This window comes from Macaca mulatta, chromosome 8 (assembly GCF_049350105.2).
Source record: "Macaca mulatta isolate MMU2019108-1 chromosome 8, T2T-MMU8v2.0, whole genome shotgun sequence".
NCBI classification, from domain to species: Eukaryota; Metazoa; Chordata; class Mammalia; order Primates; family Cercopithecidae; genus Macaca; species Macaca mulatta.
The window spans coordinates 42,802,174-42,824,911 of NC_133413.1; the positions used below are offsets into that span (position 1 = coordinate 42,802,174).

At 39.1% G+C, this 22,738-nt stretch overlaps 1 protein-coding gene across 1 annotated transcript in view; it reads right to left on the reverse strand.

The window, feature by feature from the left end:
- Positions 1-22,738, reverse strand: part of ZMAT4 (zinc finger matrin-type 4) — a 376,943-nt gene that overhangs the window by 234,660 nt on the left and 119,545 nt on the right. Inside the window, exon 3 of the mRNA XM_015145228.3 lies at positions 1,483-1,572. Within this exon, the coding sequence (XP_015000714.2) occupies positions 1,483-1,572 (90 nt within the window). The remainder of the gene's footprint in view (positions 1-1,482; positions 1,573-22,738) is intronic.

A 22,738-nucleotide genomic window follows, 5' to 3' on the forward strand; every position in this document is an offset into this window, starting at 1 on the left:
TGACCAGAGCCCCTTGGCATGATCCACTTGCCTTTTATCTTCATGGTTCTTTGTGCAAGATGTTAATAAACACGTACGCTGTGATATTACAGCTACTCTTTATACAATGTCAATCTCCGATACTACATTATGAATTTCTTTAAGGCAACACTGCGTCTCGTTTATCTGTTTCCTCAGTGCTTGCAGATGATGCTTGGCAAGTCACAGTACACCTCCTATCTACCATTTCATTTAATGTTCACCATAGTCCAGTGAGGAAAGTAAAATATAATGATTATGGCCTGCCTGATTGAGAAAACCGGGGCTCCAAGAGATCATTTATTTGCCCACGGTCCTACAGCTAAGGGCTAAAAAAAACTAGACTCAGTTCCGGCTCTTAGCAGCTTGCAAAGTTTTCATGACATCTTTTGCTTCCAATAAGCTCTAAAGGCTGCTTCATCAAGGCAGTAAAGACAGATCCACAGTGTTCCAGATTAGTCTGTGTATGAACAGCTCATTTTGTGACACCAAGAGGCATGCTTAGAATTTGTTAAAAACACCAGCCCTGATGCTCACAACCTTTGCTCACAGGCAGTTCTCTTGCTCCCTCTTTTTTTCCCCTGTGAAAAATACACAAGTGAAGATTTTGTAAAGTTTCTTCAACGATCATATATTAATTTTTAATGAGAAAAGAAAAGCGTCATCTACATGGCAGCAGAAAGAAAACAAGATCACAAGCCCACGGATGGTGTGGGGTATAAATTCTACGCCTGCAGCCTCCTCTTAACTCAAAGGGCGAGGAATTTCTGTGTTTAATCCGCAGTGTTTATCAGGAGGAGGCTCTGCAGCTGGTGGATACGAATATTCTACTCATTAGGAAAAGTAACCCCTGCTGGGAGGAAGGAATGTTTATTTCATCAGCCTTTGCCTTGGCCTGGCTGAAATAAGCCCTTTGCTCTGACTTGACACCCTCAAAGCGACTTTATAATTGTCATTTGTCTTCCCAAGCAAATGTTCCTTCAGAGAGAGGAATCAAGAAGCCTGGGTATTTTTATTTGCAAGATATGCACACTCTTCATTATAAATTAACAAACAAGGCATTCTGTTTTACACACCAGAGGAAAAATGAAGTATGTAAAAAATGAAGTATCTAATATTTCTGACAGATTTGCCCCTGAGGTCTGTCTTCTTAATACTTCATCGTGTTGTGGTCCTGCCTCCCTCACCCAGCCTTGCTCTCTGCCCCGCAACCTCTGTGTATTCTCCCTGTTTATGGACCCAGTGCCATGTCATCAGAAACTTCTCAAACACTAATATGGGCACATTCTGGCAGGAAAAAAAAAAACTCTCTATATATTATAATATCTGTAATATTTAATGAGAACTATTTCTACTCACTCAGCTTTTCTACGAATCTGGACTAGACGACAATTCCTACACCTGCAAAGTTCTCAGTACACAGAACAAATCATCTGAGGATATCACATGGCATCAGATACTCACATTTTCTGACCGGAGCCTCTTGGCAGGACACCCTCCATCCCTGGGGTGAAGCATGTAATACAGTCGGACTTTGCTTGCATGTTTTCGACTCTGAGAAGGAAAAGCAGAAGCAGATACTGTAAAAGAGAAGCCATTTCAAATCCTTTGAAACCTAGCCAGTGCCCGCAAATGCAAAAAGAAATGTATTTTCAGTAGAAGACACTTCTGCATACTCCTGTGAGGGATGTAGGATGTAGTTTCAGATAGGTTAAGTGGCTTGCCCCAAGTTCTAAAGCCAATGTAATTTCAAGATGAGAAAACACAGTAATGAAGAAGGTGAGGCATTGAAATCATTTAGCCAAGGGTGGGTAATATACTATATTTAATTTTCCTCAAAAATAAAAACAAATAAGCAAAGGAAATAACCTAAGGATCAACTGTGATGAGAAGAGGCACAGTGATCTCTCTCACTACTGCTGCCCTACCCTCAGGGTCTGGGGACAACGCCTCCCTGGGAGCCTGGTACACCTCACCCCCAATAGAAGCCTTTTCTCACGGCTCTCCCACACACAGCCTTCATTAATAAGCTATCAAAAGGGATGGGATTCTCTAAGGTCAGATATCATAAGCAAACTAAAGACAATTGTATGTCAGTCTGCGGACTGACCATAGCCTAAGTTACCTGCCAGCAGATGATGCAGTTGAGCAAATAGAGACCCGTGTTCTTTGGAATTAGCAGGATTGTTGATTTCTGGCTATACTGACTGGTCCAGGCCCAGCATGGAGAAACTGATGCTTTCTTTGTTCCCTATTTCCTCTACTTTGCTCAACTGAGAGTTTCATCCCGGATTCCCATCACGTTTAAAGAATACAGCAGTTCTAATTTCATGTTTCTACCTGAGGCAGAATGGAAGTGTGAAAAGAACACGAAGAGTCATCAGACATTCAGAATCTGGGTTCCAGCTCTACCACTTCCTAGCTGTGTGATATTAGGCCAGTCTCTTATTGGAATGTGTTTATATCAAAATGAGTCTCATTTTCTCCATGTACAAAATGAATACCACAATATTTGCTAGAGTGTCATAAGAATCAAATGAGACTTTGCTTATGAAAAATTGCAATCTGCATAATATTAAACATTTCTCGCTGTTGACTGCATCACCTCTCGAATCTATTGTTCCCTAATTCCAAAACCCCTTCCTTTTCCTTTACTCAGAGGTTACTTCCTTCTTTTCCAGGCTTTTGTTCCACTATGACTTTATTTACAGTTGCATCCTAGCCCATCTCCTGGATGTTGGTTTACTTTTGTGAATCAGCCATGAAGGCAAAGTGATGTTTAGACAACACACAGCAGGTTGCATCTTGTTTACAGGATAAATTGTGAATCCTTCCTGTCCATTTTCTTCATTCATCACTTTCTTAATTCCTGTATTCTGCCTGGAGCAAGAAGACCATGCTTTTAGACAATTCCTGAACACTTTTAAGGCCTTTAAATGGGTTTAAAAGTGACAATGAAACCTGAAAAATTTTTACAGATGTGTAAAAGTACTGAGATGTGACTTGGAAATATATTGTCAACACTTACAGCACCATTTCTAGGTTACATAGTAGGTTTTAATCAAAGGTCATCTGGAGGTTTTTTCTCTTTTTTTTTGTCTAGAAGATTTCTTAAGAGAAACAGACATGTAGATGTATGTCAGATGAGTCAACATTATTATGCGGCTTCTACATGTTTTTGAAAATGACTGTGCAGGCTTATATTTTTCTCTTTGCAAATAAATTTGCAGCTTACTAACATCTGTACATATTTTTTGCCATTTTGCTGAGGTTATTTTAGAGGTAAGGAAGGAGTCATCGTTATATTGGGACTACTACTGCAGTCAAAAGAATAAAAAGGAACATTTAAACTGTAAGATGCTGACTGTGGACAGAGCCTGAGCTGGTGAAAAAGCACACAGATGATAATGGGTGGAAGAACAAGTGGGAACAATGTGAGCTCAAATGTGGCTAAAGTGGATTTTCAATTTTGCATTTGTTACCATAGAAGAGCTTCTTTTCACATTCCCTGCATTATCCATCTCCTAAAGCTCTGGATTTCCAGAGAATGAAATTATGGCAAAACTGGAAATCTCATCACGCGGCCTGGTTTGTGGCTGTTTTGTCTTTTTTCTTTTCCCCCCCTCTTAATCTGAAGTATTCCATTTCTTTTAAAAAGACCTTCTAGTACAGGCAGAGTTCACTGAGTTGTTTAATTACAGTTAGGCAAACTAGTTGAACCATTAGGAAAATAAATGCCAAGCTCTGATATGAAGCTGCTAGTGATGTGAGATGTTGGGATTTGAAGCTTATTGGTGATTTTGATAAGTACAGGCCTGTTTTCCTCCCTCGGGCCCCCCCCACCTCCAGTTTTGGTGGGAGAAGGAATGGCTACACCGCAAGCAGCACCCTTGCCTATGGTTTACGGTGAGGGAAATCAGAGCTTTGGCAAATACCACCTGATTCTGGAACGATGGCGAAGGCATCCTCGTTCATCATTTAGCAGCATTCCTTTTGCCTGGGCACCTTTTTTCCCTCTCTTTGCTTTCCCCACGGTGCCTGGACCAGATCCAATGCCTTCCCTGCCTACAACTTCCAGCAGGAAGTGAAAATCTGCAGACTTCTCAGGGGGAGGAGTGTGGAGTCACATTCCCAATTAGCCTGACTCAAATCCAAAGCTGCTTCCAAATTACGTTGGTTGACAAAGGGAAAGAGGTTCCCTGCAGATCCTTCCTGGGGTTTCTACAGCTTGCCCTGCCTCCGACCTAGGCCTGTAGCACCTGAGGATGGAGACCTGCCAGGAAGCCCCCTCCTTTCTTCCTGCCTCTCTCCCTCCCTCCCTCCCTTTCTTCCTCCCTTTCTTTCTCTCTCTCCCTCTCTTTTTTTTTTTTTTTTTTTTTTTGTGACAGAGTCTCGTTCTGCTCACTCTGTCACCCAGGCTGGAGTGCAATGGCACAATCTCAGCTTACTGCAACCTCCACCTCCCAGGTTCAAGCGATTCCTCTGCCTCAGCCTCCCTGGTAGCTGGGATTATAGGAGTGCACCACCATGCCTGGGTAGTTTTTCTATTTTTAGTAGAGATGAGGTTTCACCATGTTGGCCAGGCTGGTCTGTAACTCCTGGCCTCAGGTGAGCTGTCCACCTCAGCCACCCTTTCCTTTCTTCCCAGCTTTCTCACCTCTCTCTCTAGATGAGACTCTCTGAGACACTTACAGTGTCTTCCTCTAACTGGCTCCTTTCTACCCTGTACCTACTGGAAATTCTTTGAGATTTGGCAGAGTGATCTCACTCCTTTCAATTTATTCTAAAAAACAAACAAATGAACAAAAACTTTCCTAAAACAAGAAAGTTAAAATTAATTGAAACAAAGATGTCCATTGCAGCATTACCTAAATAGGAACAAAAAATTAGGGAGACAACTGCAGATTTAACAACAGAAGGCTGGATAATGCAGCCGTGGCATGCCCTATGTTAAACGGAGAATTGGGGGTGGGGGAACCTTTACATATATATACACACACACACACACACACACACACACACACACTCACATATATATATATAAAGGTTTTTAAATGCATGTTATATATATACGTATATATGTACATACATATATAATGAATATTGAAAGAAAAATGCTAAACTCAAAACTGCACAGATACCATGATTACAATTACATAAAAGTGCGTAAGTAGATAACACAGGTAGAAAAGAAAAAGAAAAAAAACATGATTTATTAGGATACACGGAGTATGATTGGCTTTCATTTTTTATTTTTATAACAAATTTGCCAATAACATAAATATAATAATAATAATTTTGCAATGCTTAAGCCATTTTGATTTTGATTTGTGTACACTTTTTACCCACAATTATTGTAATTAGTAAAAAGCATCACTGATCAGAAATGTTATTAACATATACTGCTATAATTGACCACATTTTCATCTACCCTTGTTAATGTCTTATTAACATTCAAAATGCATTTTTGTTTCATTGGAAGACTTGGTATTAGATGAGCCTTCTTAACCCAAGAGCAATACATGCTACTTCCAATTTTAAAACTTGTCTTTAGTACATACAAATGCCAGGGTACATAAGTGTCACTTTCACTTTCTGTGTGTAAGTAGAGACTAGAGGATGGGGAGGCCTAAGCTATACACACAACTACACTGCGAAGGGTAGAGGAAAAGACACATCTGAAACTGGCTCTTACATCATCCAAATAAACACAAGCAACAACACATCCTTATTACTTTTTCCAAGGTTTATTAGTACCAAAATTTCCACTGCTCTTAAGAGTCTGAAAAGACAGGAAAACTGCCAAGTGAAAAGAACTTTAAGGAGAAAAAAATACCCACATGTTAAATGTATATATTACAGAGTTTCAAGGGGGAAAAAAAGAACCATTACATTAAGGGAAAAGACATGAAAAAGAAATAACAATCTCTTTCAATTGCACTGAGAGTCAATCCCAGGCTCTTTTTTGCATTAATATTTGCATTTTGAGCAAAAGTCATTGCTTTCATTCAAAACACATCAACTTTAAGCTTCCCAGATCGACCAGAAATTACCAACTCTTCCATTTTAATTAAAGCCTTTGCCCCCGATCCTAGGCATTGTGCGGGGACAGACCTATCTGAAGATTAGTTTCTTTTGCTGAAACAATCTCTTGGCACTCAAGGAAATAGTCTAAAATGGAAATTCAGGCCAGCGTTCTCTTTGGGGGAATAAAGAACAAGACAAACCTCTATTTCAGATGTATTGCTGTGAAAGAAGGAGGCGAAACACATAGAAATAGAATGGCTTTTTGCCTCACCTAAATAACCATCTTCCATTATCACGCATGCCTCAAAAAAATTCACAACTCAAATTTGCTTCCAGCAGGGCTACTGATTTCTGGTATCATAAAGTGTGGCAATAACAAAGCAACCTTATATTTGCATAATGCTTCAGGCAGTCTTTAAAGTCCTTCCAGGATCATCATCTCATTTCATCCCGGAATCACAGTTGTGAAGCTGGCAGGAGAGGTGCTATCTCAAATAAGCTTAAAGATCCATTTCTGATTTCCTAGATAAGTCTTCCACCATCTTATTTCATCAGAGGGATCTAATTATACCTCTTCTAGCAACCAGCTAAAATAAGCCAAGGACCTCAATAAAACAGGAAAACCTGGAACAAAGAGTGATTCTCACATGCCACCACATTTGAGGTCATTCTGGGGAGAAGAGGAGCCAATAGGGAAAGGACAGCAAACACCAAACGTCTAGCACACTGGGATTCCTGCAAAACAACCGCTGATGCGAGATGAGGCACTCCATCACATAGGATGAAATGAAAGGGCATCCTAGCAGAACCCCAGGGAGCATCCCTTCACTGAGGGCCCCAGGGATGAGCCCTGGAAAAGGTGCGGCATGGCCTCACTAGGAGGCAGGGTTAAATGCAGACAAGCCAAATAGAAAACCGCAAGTGTTGGGGATTCCCTCTAATGAATGGAACTCTTTTCCAAATGGATGTATCTTTCCTTATTTGCCAGGAGAAGAACATTGGGCACAGAAACTCCCTATACCTAGAGTGAATGATGGGTCAACTAAAACTCTAGGAAGAGAAAGCTGGTCCCTAAAGGAAGGCTTCACCAACACAGGGAAGGAAGAAGTCAAATTCCTCTGCTGGAAGATCCCGAGGTGCCAGGTCCCAGGCCTCCTGCCCAGGCCACTGGGCTACTGAAATGGTCTTTAATTGAGTCCTAGTGCTAAGATCAGATCAGAAGATCCTAAAAGGATTTAGGTAGATGATGGAAAGATCTAAGGCCAACCACACATAGCAGGGACACATGGCTGGCCTTAATAACCTTCTGCTCTGCCAAAGATTAGTGGCATCTATAAAAAAAAAAAAAACTGTGAAAAAAATATGAAAGAAGACTTTTGAGAAACTCTCAAGGAAATTAAGCAATTGTTTGCAAAATATTTACTACCATAAGTAGAAATTTTGAATGGCACATGTTTTTTCTCATTTAATTCAAGAAAATATCAACAGGGTAAAAGCTGAAAGATGAGATAAGACAACAGATTGAGATAAGGTATTAGGGTCTGAGTTAATACGGAATGGAAATTTAAAACATCATAGCTTAATTTTGAAGGTCTTTCAGTTTAATAGCAAAATCAACACGGCAGATCTATGTAGAAGTCAAGATAGAGACAATTTCTAGACTACTTAGACTAAAAAGTAAAACAAGAAAAAAAGAAACTAAAGATCTTATACATGAAAAACCAGAACAAATGTAATATGGCTTTAACGGCAGAATAAACAAATACATGGAATATAATAGAAAGTCCCAAAATAGATTCAGTAATTTGGGACTGAAAGAAAACTAGGAAAATATATTTAACCTTGTGATGGGAAAGTTTTCTAAGCAAAGAAAGGAAAAAAAGGAAGACTGATGGAACTGGCTACAAAAAAATAAGTGTTTTCAATCTGAAATACCTATATATAAGAAACAACCCACAAAGTAGGAAAAATATTTGCAGCACGTAAAAGAAAATGGCTTACTAGCTTTGAGATAAAAAGTGTCCTCACAAATTTATTCAGAAAGAAACAACATTAAAATAGACAAAAGATAGAAATAGGAATTTAGAGATACTAATAGTTAAAAGACTTACAAAGAGAAATTCATCCAAATGCTACCTTACAACTGTTTAATTTAAAAAATGTGTTTCTTTCACCCATCAAATTGGCAAATATTTACAAAATATACATATCCATATTGGTGAAGATGCAGAAAAAGCTAGCACTTGTGTACATAGATAGATAATAGGCATGTAAATTGATACAAGCTTCCTGGATGAAAATTTTGCAATATATATCCAAAGCAAAAACTTGTTTGATTCAACAATCCTACTTCTTTGAATTTAGTCTAAGGAAACAATCGGAGACATGTATTGCCATTTATTTATAATAGTAAACATGGGAAAATAAGTTAAATGCCCTAAAACAAGAAGGATAAATATTATAATATATCCATATAATAGATACCAAAGAGCCACTGGCAAACATAATAATAATATTCAATGACATAAATATATATATAAATTTTAAAAGGCAGTTTCTAATCAGAATGTACATTTTTAAACAAAAATGTACACGCATTTGTATGCATATACAAGGCAAAGATCTAGGAAGAAACATACAAAAGGATTAGCATTGTTTATATGGATTACGAGTGATTTTAAGTTTTCTTGTTAATACATTTTTGAAATTTTAGATTACTTAGAAGACCAAATCATTCCAATAATCAGAAGGAAAAATCATCATTTTAAAGATTCATTCTAACACTGATGATTTATCATTCTAATAGAGGAAAACATGTCCCAGAAACACCAAGAGATTTTCTTAAGATCCCACAACTTACAAGTTTTCAGCAAACAAGGATTATATCTGTTGGTTTCACTGTTGTATCCTCAAAATCTATCACAATGCCTGACACATGGCTGGTGCTCAATAAAGATTTGTCATTTTAGTGATTCAACATGTGAAGGAAAGAATAAGTCAACCTCAGAATAAGAACCCAAGACCCTTAAAGAATTAAGGCCATTGTGTAAAAGTATTGTGTACATTTGAAATATGTTGTTACAGATCCCTTTGCATTCAAAAAATGAAATTGAAATCCTCACAGATCTACTTCCATCTCTAAGCTCCATGGCTGCAGTACAGGTCAGAGAGGAGCAAGGGAGCCCGCAGACCAGAGACAGTCCTAAGCGGCAGTGCCCACAGGCATTTGACAGAATCCACGGCGGAGGAAACCTCTCAGCAGATGAGTTGATGGACTGCAGTTGAAGCATAAGCTCTGAAGAAACTGAAGGTTTCCTGCAACTAGTGCAAAAGAGGAGATTCAGAGTAGCAGTTGTCTTGCTGCAGAGTCCACGGCTCAAACAGAGGCAGTGTGTTGAGGAAGAGAGGTTTGGAACAAGGCAGCATTAACTCCTCTACTGTTTCCAAGAATCAGGGATCCACTAGATACTAGCTCTGTAAAGTGTCCTTTAACCTGTGGTCAGATACATAGGCTTCTGTGGCTGAAGGTGTCATGACTTAGCTTTTAATTATAGGATCATGGACGTTTGTTTTATTCTGAACTGAATTGTGTTGCAACCCTAATCCCCAATGTGACTGTATCTGGAAGCAGGGTCTGTCAGGAAGTAATTAAGGTTAGGTGAAGTCACAAGGGTGGGGCCCCAACTGTTAGGACTGGTGTCTTTATATGAAAAGGAAGAGACACCAGAGATTGTGCTCGCTCGCTCTCTCTCTCTCTGTCCATGTGCACAGGGAAAAGGCCATGTGAGGATACAGCAAGAAGGCAGCTGTCTACATGCCAGGAGAGAGCCCTCGCCAGAAACCAACTCTCCTGGCACCTTGATCACGGACTTCTAGCCTCCAAAACAGCAACAAAATAAATGTCTGTTGGTTAAGCCCCCAAATCTGGTATCTTGTTATGACACAGCCTAGGCTGACTAATGTGTATGCCATCCATCTATACTTGATGTTCTCCTGGGGTCTTTCTTCTTCTACACAGTAATCAGTTCAATTTCCAAAAGCAAAAAGGGTAGTCTTAATGTTTCTAGAATTAGGTCACTTCGTTTCTTCCAAAATATGTTTAAAATAGCATTTAAAATGAAGAACACTTATCATAAAAAGTATTAGGAAAAAGCAAATTTTTGCTGGAGAAAAAATCATGTACAGTGGGATGTGCAGTGCCCGTGATTGTGGAAGCATGTTTGTAATCATCTATGTGGCTGTCTGCCTACACAAGTGACTTCATTGATGCGTTACAATTTTAAATAAAAGTCCTGCAACTCAAAAAATTAAATTACCACCAAAGCCTGGAGGAACAGTTTTCTGTGGTGTTCAGTACAGAGCTAAATATGTCTCCATGATGTCTGTGCATTTTAAACAGAGTCACATGAGAAATAAAAGAACACGGGCTCATCTAGGCCTCTATTTGCTGTTTTGGGGAAAACGTGCTATTTCCCCAGAAAGTCCTTGAAGAGAAGTTAAAGTTAGGGATAAGGGAAAAAATAAAGCCAGTGTGATCAGTGATTAAAGTCAGAGAAGACTGGGTAATGTGAAGTAACAAAGCTATCAAATCCTTCCCAAATATGGAACCTTAAACAACATGAGCCAATCCTGGGCTACAGTTTACAACATCTTGGGTTTCTTCTGTAAAATTTGTGGCTGGACTAAGAAAAATTATAGCACTTTATAAAAATAGCACTGTGTGGAGTCCAAAAATTAACCCCACCACTGGCAAGGGCAAAGACTAGTGTGATAGCCACCGATTTCTTTCTTTTTTTTAATAAAGTCGTGAGTTTATTGCATATGTAACAAAATGAACCTGACCTCCTGGGTCCAGCCTGCTGTACAATCACTGTTTGTTTTGTGTTTCCAGCTGATTCCATAACCACATTAAATACAACTAGTATTTCATTAAATACTTTTGATTTTGACATAAAACAGAACATTAGTGTACAACTTTCACAAAATAAATCAGCGATAAAAACAGTGGGAATGATAACAAGGATAGTAGCAATACTCAAAAACAAGACATTACAAGATAAATTTAAATAAACATGATAAAGTGGTTGAGAAACAAAAATAAACAAATTTTTTAAATCCATACTATGTTTCGGGAAGGCTGCCATGCAGCACACACCTGGCTGCAGATGGGTGGGTGGAGGGGACATGTTCTCTGCAGAAAGCCTTTCCTGACATCTCAGATTGGGTGACGACCTAATCTGAATTTGGACCATACAGCTGAACAAACTCAGGGGTCAAAATTTGATCTGGTGGCAGATTCTCTTTTCAGAACTTGAGAGAGCCCTTTTCCTGTCGCTCCGGGCCTCCCAAGCAGCCTCAGCTATTCCTACTGAAAGCACTGGAGGAGTGGTATTTGCTACCTCCCTGAGTGTCAGCTGATGGCCACTGGTGAGGGTAAGTCAGGCCCCTGAAGCATCTGGGCAGAGGGGCGGGAGGCATGGCTGGATCACCTGGGACCACCGAGAGGGGTGACACAGAGACCACATGTGAATGGATAGCCACCTATTTCGAGTGAAGTTTAGTCTGTGGGAAAAAACAAGGGGCAAGAGTCCCCACCCTTATATGAATGACAAGGCAAGCAGGGCAGTCCCTCAGACAACCCCAATGAGGTCAACAGCTGCAACAAGGCTCCCTGGAGCTCCCCCAACCTACTCTGATCACCTCATTACTCTGTACAACATTTTTACATTAGATTCTCTTTTTACCCTATTATTTTATACTTTGTAGCATGTACCATTAATTATTCTCAAACTGAACTCTGTTATTTTGAGTGAATCTTCCATTTCTCTTGATCCAACAACCCTATAACACACCTTTAAATATTCTGCACAGGGCTGTTCCTCTTTAAATACTCGTTAACTGTTTAAGTAGCTAGGTAAGTCAGATTACAGAACACAAACAAAACTCCCTTTAAACAAAGTAATAATAGAAGAAAAAGTTGGATTAACTAAACAAACAAAATAGTAGAGTACTTGCTGAACAAAGGGATTCTCCATCTCTCAGCAAATTATATTTTAAAAGTCAAATTCCTAGGGCACACTTAAAATGTGACGTTATTTTTGAAGATTTTGTATCCACATTATTTTCAAAAAATACTTCTAGGAATACATAACATTTATAACCTGAAAAAAGTAATCAGTGAATTCTATAAAGAACATTTCTCAGTGTAAAATAATGTGCACAGAACAGCATATCTATCTCTCCCATCTCTACACTAATGTTGCTCTCCCCATCCTTCAGTCAGTTTTTTGCCCAGAAAATGACCCAGTGGAAGTGGGGCAGGGCTGAAAATTCTCTCACCAATGCAGCTGGGGCCAGCAATAATATTGTAGAAAAATAGATGAGTAGCTTTGTTCCACCTAATGACGGGAAAACAGATATTTTTTCTTTTGAATTCCATCTTTCTGAGTCCCCAAACACAGTTGAGTACTCCAAAGCATGTTTGATTATTCCAGCAATATTTGTTTTATTTAATCCAACTTTACATGCCTTAGAGGAAGCAGGCACATGCTGCCAGCTGCAATTCCATTATCACCTGCAGCTCAACCCCCACCTGCTTTTCAATTTTTCTGTTTGCCTACTCAAAGACCCAGATTTCAGTCTGTTTGCACGTTGCTTTCAATTGATGGCAGGATTAAAGAAAAACAGGGAATTTCTGAAATACATAATCCATCATCTCTAGCTAGGTGGTTGAGTAGAAGATTTTTTGAGTTGCAGGACCTTTATTTTAAATTGTAATGCATCCTCTACTCAACCACCTGGCTAGAGAGGCTAGATTATGTATTTTGGAAATGTATTATCAGTATTCAATCAATACTAATATGGTTTGGCTGTGTCCCCATCCAAATCTCATCTTGAATTGTGACTCCCATAATTCCCACGTGTTATGGGAGGGACCTGGTGGGAGATAATTGAATCGTGGTGCAGTTTCCCCCATACTCTTCTCATGGTAGTGAGTAAGTCTCACAAGATCTGATTGTTTAATAAGGGGAAACCTCTTTTGCTTGGCTTTCATTCTCTCTTGCCTGCCACCATGTAAGGTATGCTTTTGCCTTCCACCATGATTGTGAGGCCTCCCCAACCATGTGGAACCTCTTTTTCTTTATAAATTACCCAGTCTCAGGAATGTCTTTATCAACAGGGTGAAAACTGTACTAATGCAAGTACCCAACACCCCCAGAAGCACCCAGAGCTCCATGTCATGCCTCTCCCTCAACTAGAGGGACCAGAGAGGAACCAGAGAGAAACACAGGCAGAGGTTTACGTTTCTAGAGGTGAGGGCACGCAGAGCACCCCATCCTCGGGACAGTTGAGAGGAGACTGCCAGAGGTCAGACTGCAAGAGTCCTTTCCTTTCCATTCTCTCTCAGTTTGATGCCTGGATCACCGATTCAGAATCACAGGGAGTTTTTTTAAAAGGCAGGTTTCTGATTGAGTAATAAGAATTACTAGGGATAGAGTTTTGGGCATTAGCTTTTTCACCAGCTCCCCCAGTGCTTCCTAGGAAAACGGATTTTAAAAAAATCGCGGCTTTCCTTTCCTCTCCTTTCTAACTCTCCCCTCTTTCCCTGGTGGCTGCCAATCCCAGACTGGCAGGAAAATAAACCAGACGGAGTGAGCTGCCTTCTGGCTTCAGCCGGATAGCACTTCAGTGAGAGGCAAAATCAGGGAGAAGCAGTCTCAAGGCCAACCTGCCGGCAACCTGGAAACAGCAGGCTGAGAGGTGCTGAGCGTGAAGGAAACCCACTTTTGGCAGGGGCACTGCTCTAATGCCTTCCAGCTCTCAAGCTCTTCAACTGCCAGTTTTCATTTCTCGGAATCTTATCTTTCCCTCCCCTCCCAACTTTCCTTCTCCTCTTCCTAACCACCTTCACAACCTTGCCCTTCAGCTATCCAACCACCCTATTGAAACTCAGTACAGACACTCCTTGACTCACGATGGGATTTCTCCCCATAAGCCTGTGGTAAACTGAAATTGAAATGCATCAACTAAATCGAAATGCATTTGATACCCCTAACCTACCCAACACCATAGCTTAGCCTGGCCTACCTTACACATACTCAGAACACTTACATTAGCCTACAGCTGGAAAAATCATCTACCAGAAAGCCTGTTTTATAATATATTGTCCACAATCTCATGTGAATTATTAAATACTGTACTGAAGTATGGCTTCTACAGAAGGTGTATCGTTTTCTCATAAAGTTGAACAATTGTTAAGTTGAAACATTGTAAGTGGGGGACTGTCTATACTTCCAGAAAGAACCATTATCTTTCCTCCTATATCAAATCCCTTGCTCAGTGTTCCTGTTTTAGTTCAGAGCACCGACATTCTTGTAGGCAACGGGCACAAAACCAAGAGAAAAAAAAAATATTGGAATATATGAACCAAGAATTTTAAATAAGAAAGATAAGTATATTTAAGAAGTTGAGAAGATATCACCAATATGAAGCAAAAACATGAAATCATAAAAAATATAAGGCAGACATATTAAGTAGTAGAAATATATGCCATGACCAAGTAAGACATATTGGTTTAATAGATGAAAACCCATTAACGTAATGTACCATATTTATAGAAGGAAAAACAAAAACTCTATGATCATCTCAATAGAGCCAGGAAAAGCTTTGAACAAAATCTAACACCCTCTCATGACAAAAACATTCAACAACTAGGAATAGCAATGAAGTTTCCCAACCTGATAGGGCCATCTGTGAAAAACCCTAACAGCACACTTCACGGAGGATCCGAAGCTTTCCTCTGAAGAAGAGGAGCAAGACAAGAATATCCCCCTTGCCACTTCCATTTGACATTGTAGTGGAGGTTCACAACAGGACAATTAAGTGACAAGTCATGGGGGTGAGGAGGGTGAGAGAAGCATCTAAACTTGAAAGAAGAAATAAAACTCTCTCTACTTGCAGATGACATAATCCTAACCGATCCACCAAAAATTAGAATTAATAAACTAGTCCAGCCAGGTTGCAAGATGCAAGATCAAAATACAAAAACCAACTGCATTTCTAAACACTAACAATTAACAATCTAAAAATGAAATTAAGCAACTTCATTTCCAATAGCATCAAAAAGAAAAGAAAAACTGCTTAGGAACAAGGTGGTTCTAAAATTCATGTGGACTCAGATTAGCCAAAACAATCTTGCAATGAACCAAGTTGGAGAGCTCACACCCCCCAATTCAAAACTTACTATAAAGCTACAGTAATCAAGACAGGGTGGTGCTGGCCTAAAGATGGATATATAGATCAATGGAATAGAATTACGAATTCATAAATACATTCTTCCATTGGTGGTTAATGGATTTTTGACAACCATGCCAGCACAGTTCAACAAATAATGATGGGACAATTAAATAGATGCAAAACGGTGGAGTCGGACTCCTACCTCCTACCATATACAGAAGTTAACTCAAAATGTATTGTAGGCCTTGATGTAACAGCTAAAACTATAAAAGCCTTTGAATATTTGTGACCTTAAGTTAAACAATGTCTTCTTAGATGTGACACCAAAAGCACATGTGACAAGAAAAATAAATTGGATGTCATCACATTTTTTTAAAATGTTGTGCTTTAAAGACACCAGTGACTCACGCCTGTAATCCCAGCACTTTGGGAGGCTGAGGTGGGTGGATCTCAAGGTCAGGAGTTTGAGACCAGCCTGGCCAATATGGTGAAACCCCGTCTCTACTAAAAATACAAAAATTAGCGGGGCATGGCTGCAGGCGCCTGTAGTCTCAGCTGCTTGGGAGGCTGAGGCAGGAGATTCTCTTGAACCCGGGAGGCAGAGGTTGCAGTGAGCCAAGATCATGCCACTGCACTCCAGCCTGGGCAATAGAGTGAGATTCTGTCTCCCAAAAAAGAAAAAAACAAACAAAAAGAAAGAAAAAAGACAACACACAGAATGGGATATTTTCAAATCATGTATCTGTTGAGGGACTTCTATCATGAATACGTAAACAATTTTTTCAACTTAATAATAAAAAGACAAATATCTCAATTAAAATCATGGGCAAAGGACTCAGTTAAAGAAAACCAGAGCTGGACAGATGTTAAAGTGGTAAAGATAGATTTCATTCAAAATCTATTACAAGAAGGGAAGAAAGTATCCAGCCTGGAACTGGGCTTGATTCCAAATACAATCAGAACAAGTGGGGATTTACAGTCAAGGCGCGAGTTGTGAGGGTTGAGGGGAGGTATTTGTTCTCCGGAAGAGATATACAAATGGTCAATAAGTTGATGAAAAGATACTCACCATCATTGGTCATTGGTAAAATACTCACCATCATTGGTCACTGGAAAAATAGGTCCAATGCAATATCACTTCACACATGCTAAGTTGGCTATCAAAAAGACAGACAATAACTAGTGTTCCCCAAGGAGGTGGAGAAATTGAGACCTTATAGACTCCTGGTGGGAACATAAAATGGTGTGGCGTCTTTGGCAAACAGTTTGGCAGCTCCTGAAGAAGTGAGAGTTACCATATGACTCTGAAATTTCACTCACAGGAGTACGCTCATGAGAACTGAAAAACATATTCACACAAAAACTTGTACATAACTGTAGTAGCATTATTCATAATAATCAATATGTGGAAATAATTCATGTATCCATCAACTGATGATGAATTTTAAAAATGCAGTATATCCTAAGATAAATATCATTCAGCTATAGAAAAGAATGAAACCCTGACACAGGCTACAACATGGATGTGCCTTGAAACATTACACTAAGTGACAGAAGTCAGAAACAAGAGACACATATTATATGATTCTATACATATGAAAATATCCAGAATAGGCCGGGTGCGGTGGCTTACGCCTGTAATCCCAGCACTTTGGGAGGCCAAGGCAGGTGGATCATGAGGTCAAGAGATCAAGACCATGCTGGCCAATATGGTGAAACCCAGTCTCTACTAAAAGTACAAAAATTAGCTGGGCGTGGTGATGTTCGCTTGTAGTCCCAGCTACTTGGGAGGCTGAGGCAGGAGAATTGCTTGTACCCGGGAGGTGGAGGTTGCAGTGAGCTGAGATCCCGCCACTGCACTCCAGTCTGGCGACAGACCAAGACTCCATTTCAAAAAAAAAAAAAAAGCAAAGAAAATATCCAGAATAAGCAAATCTGCAGAGACTAAAAATAGATTAATGGTTGCTAGGGGCTTGGCAAAGGGGAGAATGGGCACAGAGTTTGTTTAATACCACTAATCTATGCTGCTAGTGAGTTTCGGGGTTTTGGGGGACATGGTGTGAATGTTCTGGAAGCAGTGGTGGTGATCCATGCAAAACTACACCAAATAACCAACAATCACCAAACTATACGCTTAAAATGGTAAACTTTATAATATTTATATCAAAATAAAGCTGTTATTTAAAAATAAAATTATAAAAACTACTATAAACAACTACATAAACATAATAGATACATATCTAGAAAACATGATAAAAAAAAATCCCAGGAATAAAAAAGAACTTGAAAAAAAATCTCAAGTATTAAAGAAACTGAGGCCAGGTACAGTGGCTCACACTTGTAATCCCAGCACTTTGGGAGGCCACGGTGGGCAGATCACCTGAGGTCAGGAGCTTGAGACCAGCCTGGCCAACATGGTAAAACCCCATCTCTACTAAAAATACAAAAATGAGCTGGGTGTGATGGCGGGTGCCTGTAATCCTAGCTACTTGGGAGGCTGAGGCAGGAAAATTGCTTGAACCCGGAAGGCGGAGGTTGCAGTGAGCCAAGATGGTGCCACTGCACTCCAGCCTGGGCAACAAGAGCAAAACTCCATCTCAAAAAATAATAATAATTGAAATGATCACCAACCACTTCCTCTCTTCTCTACCACCACTAACACCACCAGCAATAATTTTTAGAAGTTCAAATGCCCAGATCATTTTATGAGGTTGATATGTCCATTGCTTTTAAATGTAGATGCCAAAACTCTTAGGTAAAATTAACCAACTGAATACAACATTGTGTTTTTTTAAGTAATATATCACGATCAGTCATGGATTAATTAGTAGTGCAAACATAGCACAACATTAAAAAATCACTATATTCACCACAATAATAGACTAACAGATGATAACAATACATATCTAAATCAATACAGAAAAATCACTTGACAAAATCCAGCACCTATTTATAATATTTTTAAAATTCAAGTAGCTAGGGAAAGATAGGGCTGTTCTTCTCTCCATACAGGCTGTATGAAAAATCTATAACAACCATTATACTTAATATGGAAATATTGATAGCATTCTTTTAAAGACTAGAAACAAGAAAAATATGGCCACTATCACTACTGCTGCCGAATATAGCACTGGAGTTCCCTGCCAAGAAAGAAAGAGATCTAAGAATAGGAAGGGAAGAGCTAAAACTTATTGTTTGCAAATAATAACAAACATTTATCTAGAAAATTTGGCAGAATCCATAGATAGACCCTTAAAACTCACAGAGAGTTTCGTCAGTTTGATGGACATGAAGACACACTGCCCCAATCCCCACTCAATGGAGAACTCATCACCCCTGCTCCTGGAGTTTGACAGACCCCAGCCTTTTCAGGGATTCCCTGAGCTGCAGAGAGCTGCCTTGCCTAAGGTCAAATCCATCCCAGGTTGTGATGATAAAAGTACATAAGTCAATAAATAACAAGAGAGGTGGCTTGCATAGACTGAGTTGAAAAGCACGTTATGAACTTTTAACACTCTACATTCCGAAGTTAAATAATATTTAACTTGTACAAGTACATACTGTATAGAGCCAAGATTTGAACCCAGGCTTTCTGACTTCAGAGACTAAAGTCTTAACTACAGTGCTGGACTGCAGGATACGTTTTCCTAACACCCTAAGATCACACATCGCATATTGGTGCTTCTAAGCGTTTGCTGATTCTCACCCCGGTTCCTGGGATACACACATGCCTCCCTTTGATATACTAGACTCTGTATATGTAAACAGACCCTTCAATGTCTATTGCAAGACTGACCCCTCTCTGAAATCTCCGCCTATATCTCCAGAACACTAATTTCATCCTATACTGACCTCTCACAGCTCTCATTGTCTTGGCCACATAGTTTAGCTTTTCTGACTTTTATGTCAGGAATTCATAAAATACAGACTAATAACTGCCCAGCTTATCTCACGGAGCTCCAAACCACAGCCCTTTGGCAAAGCACAATGCATGATGAATCTTCTATATTGTAACAAGGTACAATGTACTGTAGGTGTCCAAAAAATGCTCCTTGGTTTGAAATGATTACATCTAGTATATTAATTAGTCTCACTGTCTCAGACTGAAGTTAAAACAAAGGAAACAGAAGTGTCTGTCAAACTCAGTTCTGCTTGTCTTTCTCAAACACATGGTCAGGATTCTATAATTTCTTCCTGACCCTCATCATTCTTGACAATCTAATTTGATTCAGTCTCTTCACAAAAGTCAGCCCACAGATAAATATGCACATATAAAGTTAGTCCAAAACTACTGAGAAGTGTTTAACCAGTGTAATCATGCATTCAGGCTGGACATTTTCTCATCCAGGGAAAATAATAATGTCTTCATCCTAACGTTATTGGGCACCACATTATGCAGTACCACACATAACCCTTTCCCTCCCGCCATCTGCTCTTAGCTAGATTTCAAATAAGCCTGGCCCACTTTTCTTCACCTGCCGACTGATTTGCTGTTTCACAGGAATGTACTAAGATTCTAAAAACTGGTTAATGAGGGTGGAAAATGATAACGATTTTTTTTTTTTAAGGAGAAAGGGTTTAGCTGCCTTCAGCTCCTCGACAGCCCACTGCAGTTGTTTCTGACTTCCATGACAAAACACAGCAGCCAAGGGGAGGCTGTGGCTGCTGATTCCTTTCTTCCTTGCTGAATTAGGAAGCCAGAAGAAATTAGTGCCTTAAACATAACCATCTGTTCTCTTCTGCACAGCCCTTTCTTCTGGACTTCAACAAGGGGGTGATGTGTTGATTCTAAGTCACATTTCAATCCAATTCCTGGCATTTCTAATCTTACTCCTCTCTGCTGAGAGGGAATTTACAAAATTGGGCCAAAGTGAGAAAAGAAATTGACTAATGTTTGAGTCCTATTAATATTCGTAGCTTTTTTTTAAACTAGATTAAACCAATTCTACCAAAAAAAAGAAAAACAAACTACACTATATTTCAGATATGAGAAAAGTTGAATGGTCCTGAATTATAGAACATAAATAGTACACAGAAGTACATGATATTCATTCATTCATTCATTCTTCAAACCTCTGATGCCTACCATATACAGACAAAGGTCAAAATATATCAGCTTAAATAATCTGGAATGTGGAGTATTTTGGTTGAGTTATTGCTACCAAAACAAAGAACAGCCAGCATGCACATTCTGGTTATTCTCTTGTGAAATCTCAGCATCTCCTTCTATGAACATCCATTCATTTACCATCCTCATTCAGTCCTTGTGCCTCCCAACTTACTGGTCAGAATTCACACAGCCACTTTCTTCAGTGTAACATCTTCTTTTGGCTTAGTATGTCTAATGAAATTCCCCTTCCTCAAGAATTCTGGACCCTAGGATAGATGGGAACAAACAGGCTGTGCTAACGGAAGAAAACTGGGATTGCATTTCACTGAAGGCTGTTCTAGATCCACAAGGAGTAACTAGTATGTAATTTTGGATTCAGTTAACAAGATTAAAACAGAACAGACAGAGTCTGTCTCTGAATATAAAGATAGGTAACATTCCAAAACTGGTTTCACAAGAGAAGTTTTTTCAATAAACACCAAGAGTGGTACATAAATTAATTGTAAAACGCTGAGTAATATGTATCCTTAACTATAAAATGTAAAGGTAGAACATGAGAATTTCAAACGTCCGGATCAATTTTAACACTCCGTATTCATTATATGGAGACTTTGAAATGCCATCCCAAATTTATAGCACTAAATGCTTATAATAGAAAAGAAGAAAGATCTGAAATCAATGACCTCAACCTCACCTTATAAAACTAGAAAAAGAACAGTATGGCAATCTTCTTTTATAGAATAGGTTCCAAGACCTATAGTGGGTGCCTGAAACCACAGATAGCGCCAATCCTGATCGCTGTCAATCAGAACATGTTTCCGTCCATGTCATCCATCAATAAACTTAATGCCTTTCCATCTTAGCTAAGCACTTATCACACACTGTGGTCATAACTTTTGCAGTTTGAAATGCAACAGCAAAAGTAATACAAATTTTTTTTTCTTCACAATTTCAGGGATGGAAGATTTATTCTTACTGTAAATCTTAGCAACCTCAGCATACTTTTTTTTCCTTATTAAGTTGAGAACTTTCATGTTTTCACTTAAAGGAAACACTTTACAGCTTCTCTTTGGCATATTTGAGTTGCCAGCAGCACTACTTTTGTGCTTTGGAGCCATTATTAAGTCAAGTAAGGGTGACTGGGACACAAACATGGTGATGCCTCATCGGTGGATCTGACAGATCAGTGGATCTGACAACCTGTGAGGTCCACAGGTGTGACTCACAGGAAGGGAGCACCCACAGTGTAGAGACACTGGGCAAAGGGCGAATTCACAGCCAGGGCAGGATGAAACTGGATGGTATGACGTTTCATGTGCTGCTCAAGACAGAATACAACTTAAACCTCAGGAATTGTTCATTTCTGAAATTTTATATGTAATGTTTTCAGACCATGGTTGGCTGTGGTTAATTGAAACTGTGGAAAGCAAAACTATGGATAAAGAGGACTACTGTAAATTAATCCTCATGAAAGCAGAAGAAAGGAAGAAATATAATTATTAGAGAGGAAATCAAGAAAACATAAATAGAAATACAACAGAGAAAATCAATGAAAGCAAAACCTGGTTCCCTGAGATCAGTAAAATTGATAAATCTCTAGTCAGACCACTGGAGAAACAAATAGAGAGAAGACGCTAATCATGAATATCAGGAATGAGAGATAAAAAAACATGATTCCTTCTACATATATTAAAGTAATAGTCAGGTAATATTATAAATGACTCTGCCAATTAATTGTACAACTTAGATGTAATGAGCAAATTGCTTGAAAAAACAAACTACCAAAGCTTACTTAAAAATAAATAGAAAACCTGAATAAACTATTTATTAAAGAAATTAAATTTGTGGTTAAAATCTTTTCACAAAGGAAACATCACACTTGGATGGTTTCACTAAGAAATTCTACCAAACATTTAAAAAAAAAAAAAAAAAACACCAACTGTACACCAATTCTTCCCAAAACTGAAAAAGAGGGAATACTTTCCAACTCATTCTGATGCCAGTATTATTCTGATATCAAAACCAAGGACATTACAAGAAAAAAAAACACAAACAGATATTATTCATGAACATAGATATAAGAATTATTAACAAATTTTTAGCAAATCAAATCTAAGGACATATACAACGAATAATACATTTGTCCCAGGAATGCAAGGTGGATTTAACATTTAAAAATCAATTGATAGAATTTATCATAGCTACAGAGAGAGAGAGAGAGAAAGGGAGGGAGGAAGGGAGAGAAGGAGGGGGGGAAGGAGAGAACGAGGGAGGGAGAGAAGGAAGGAAGAAGAATGGAAGGGAATGGAAGGAAAGGGAAGGAAAGGGAAGGGAAGGGAAGAAGGG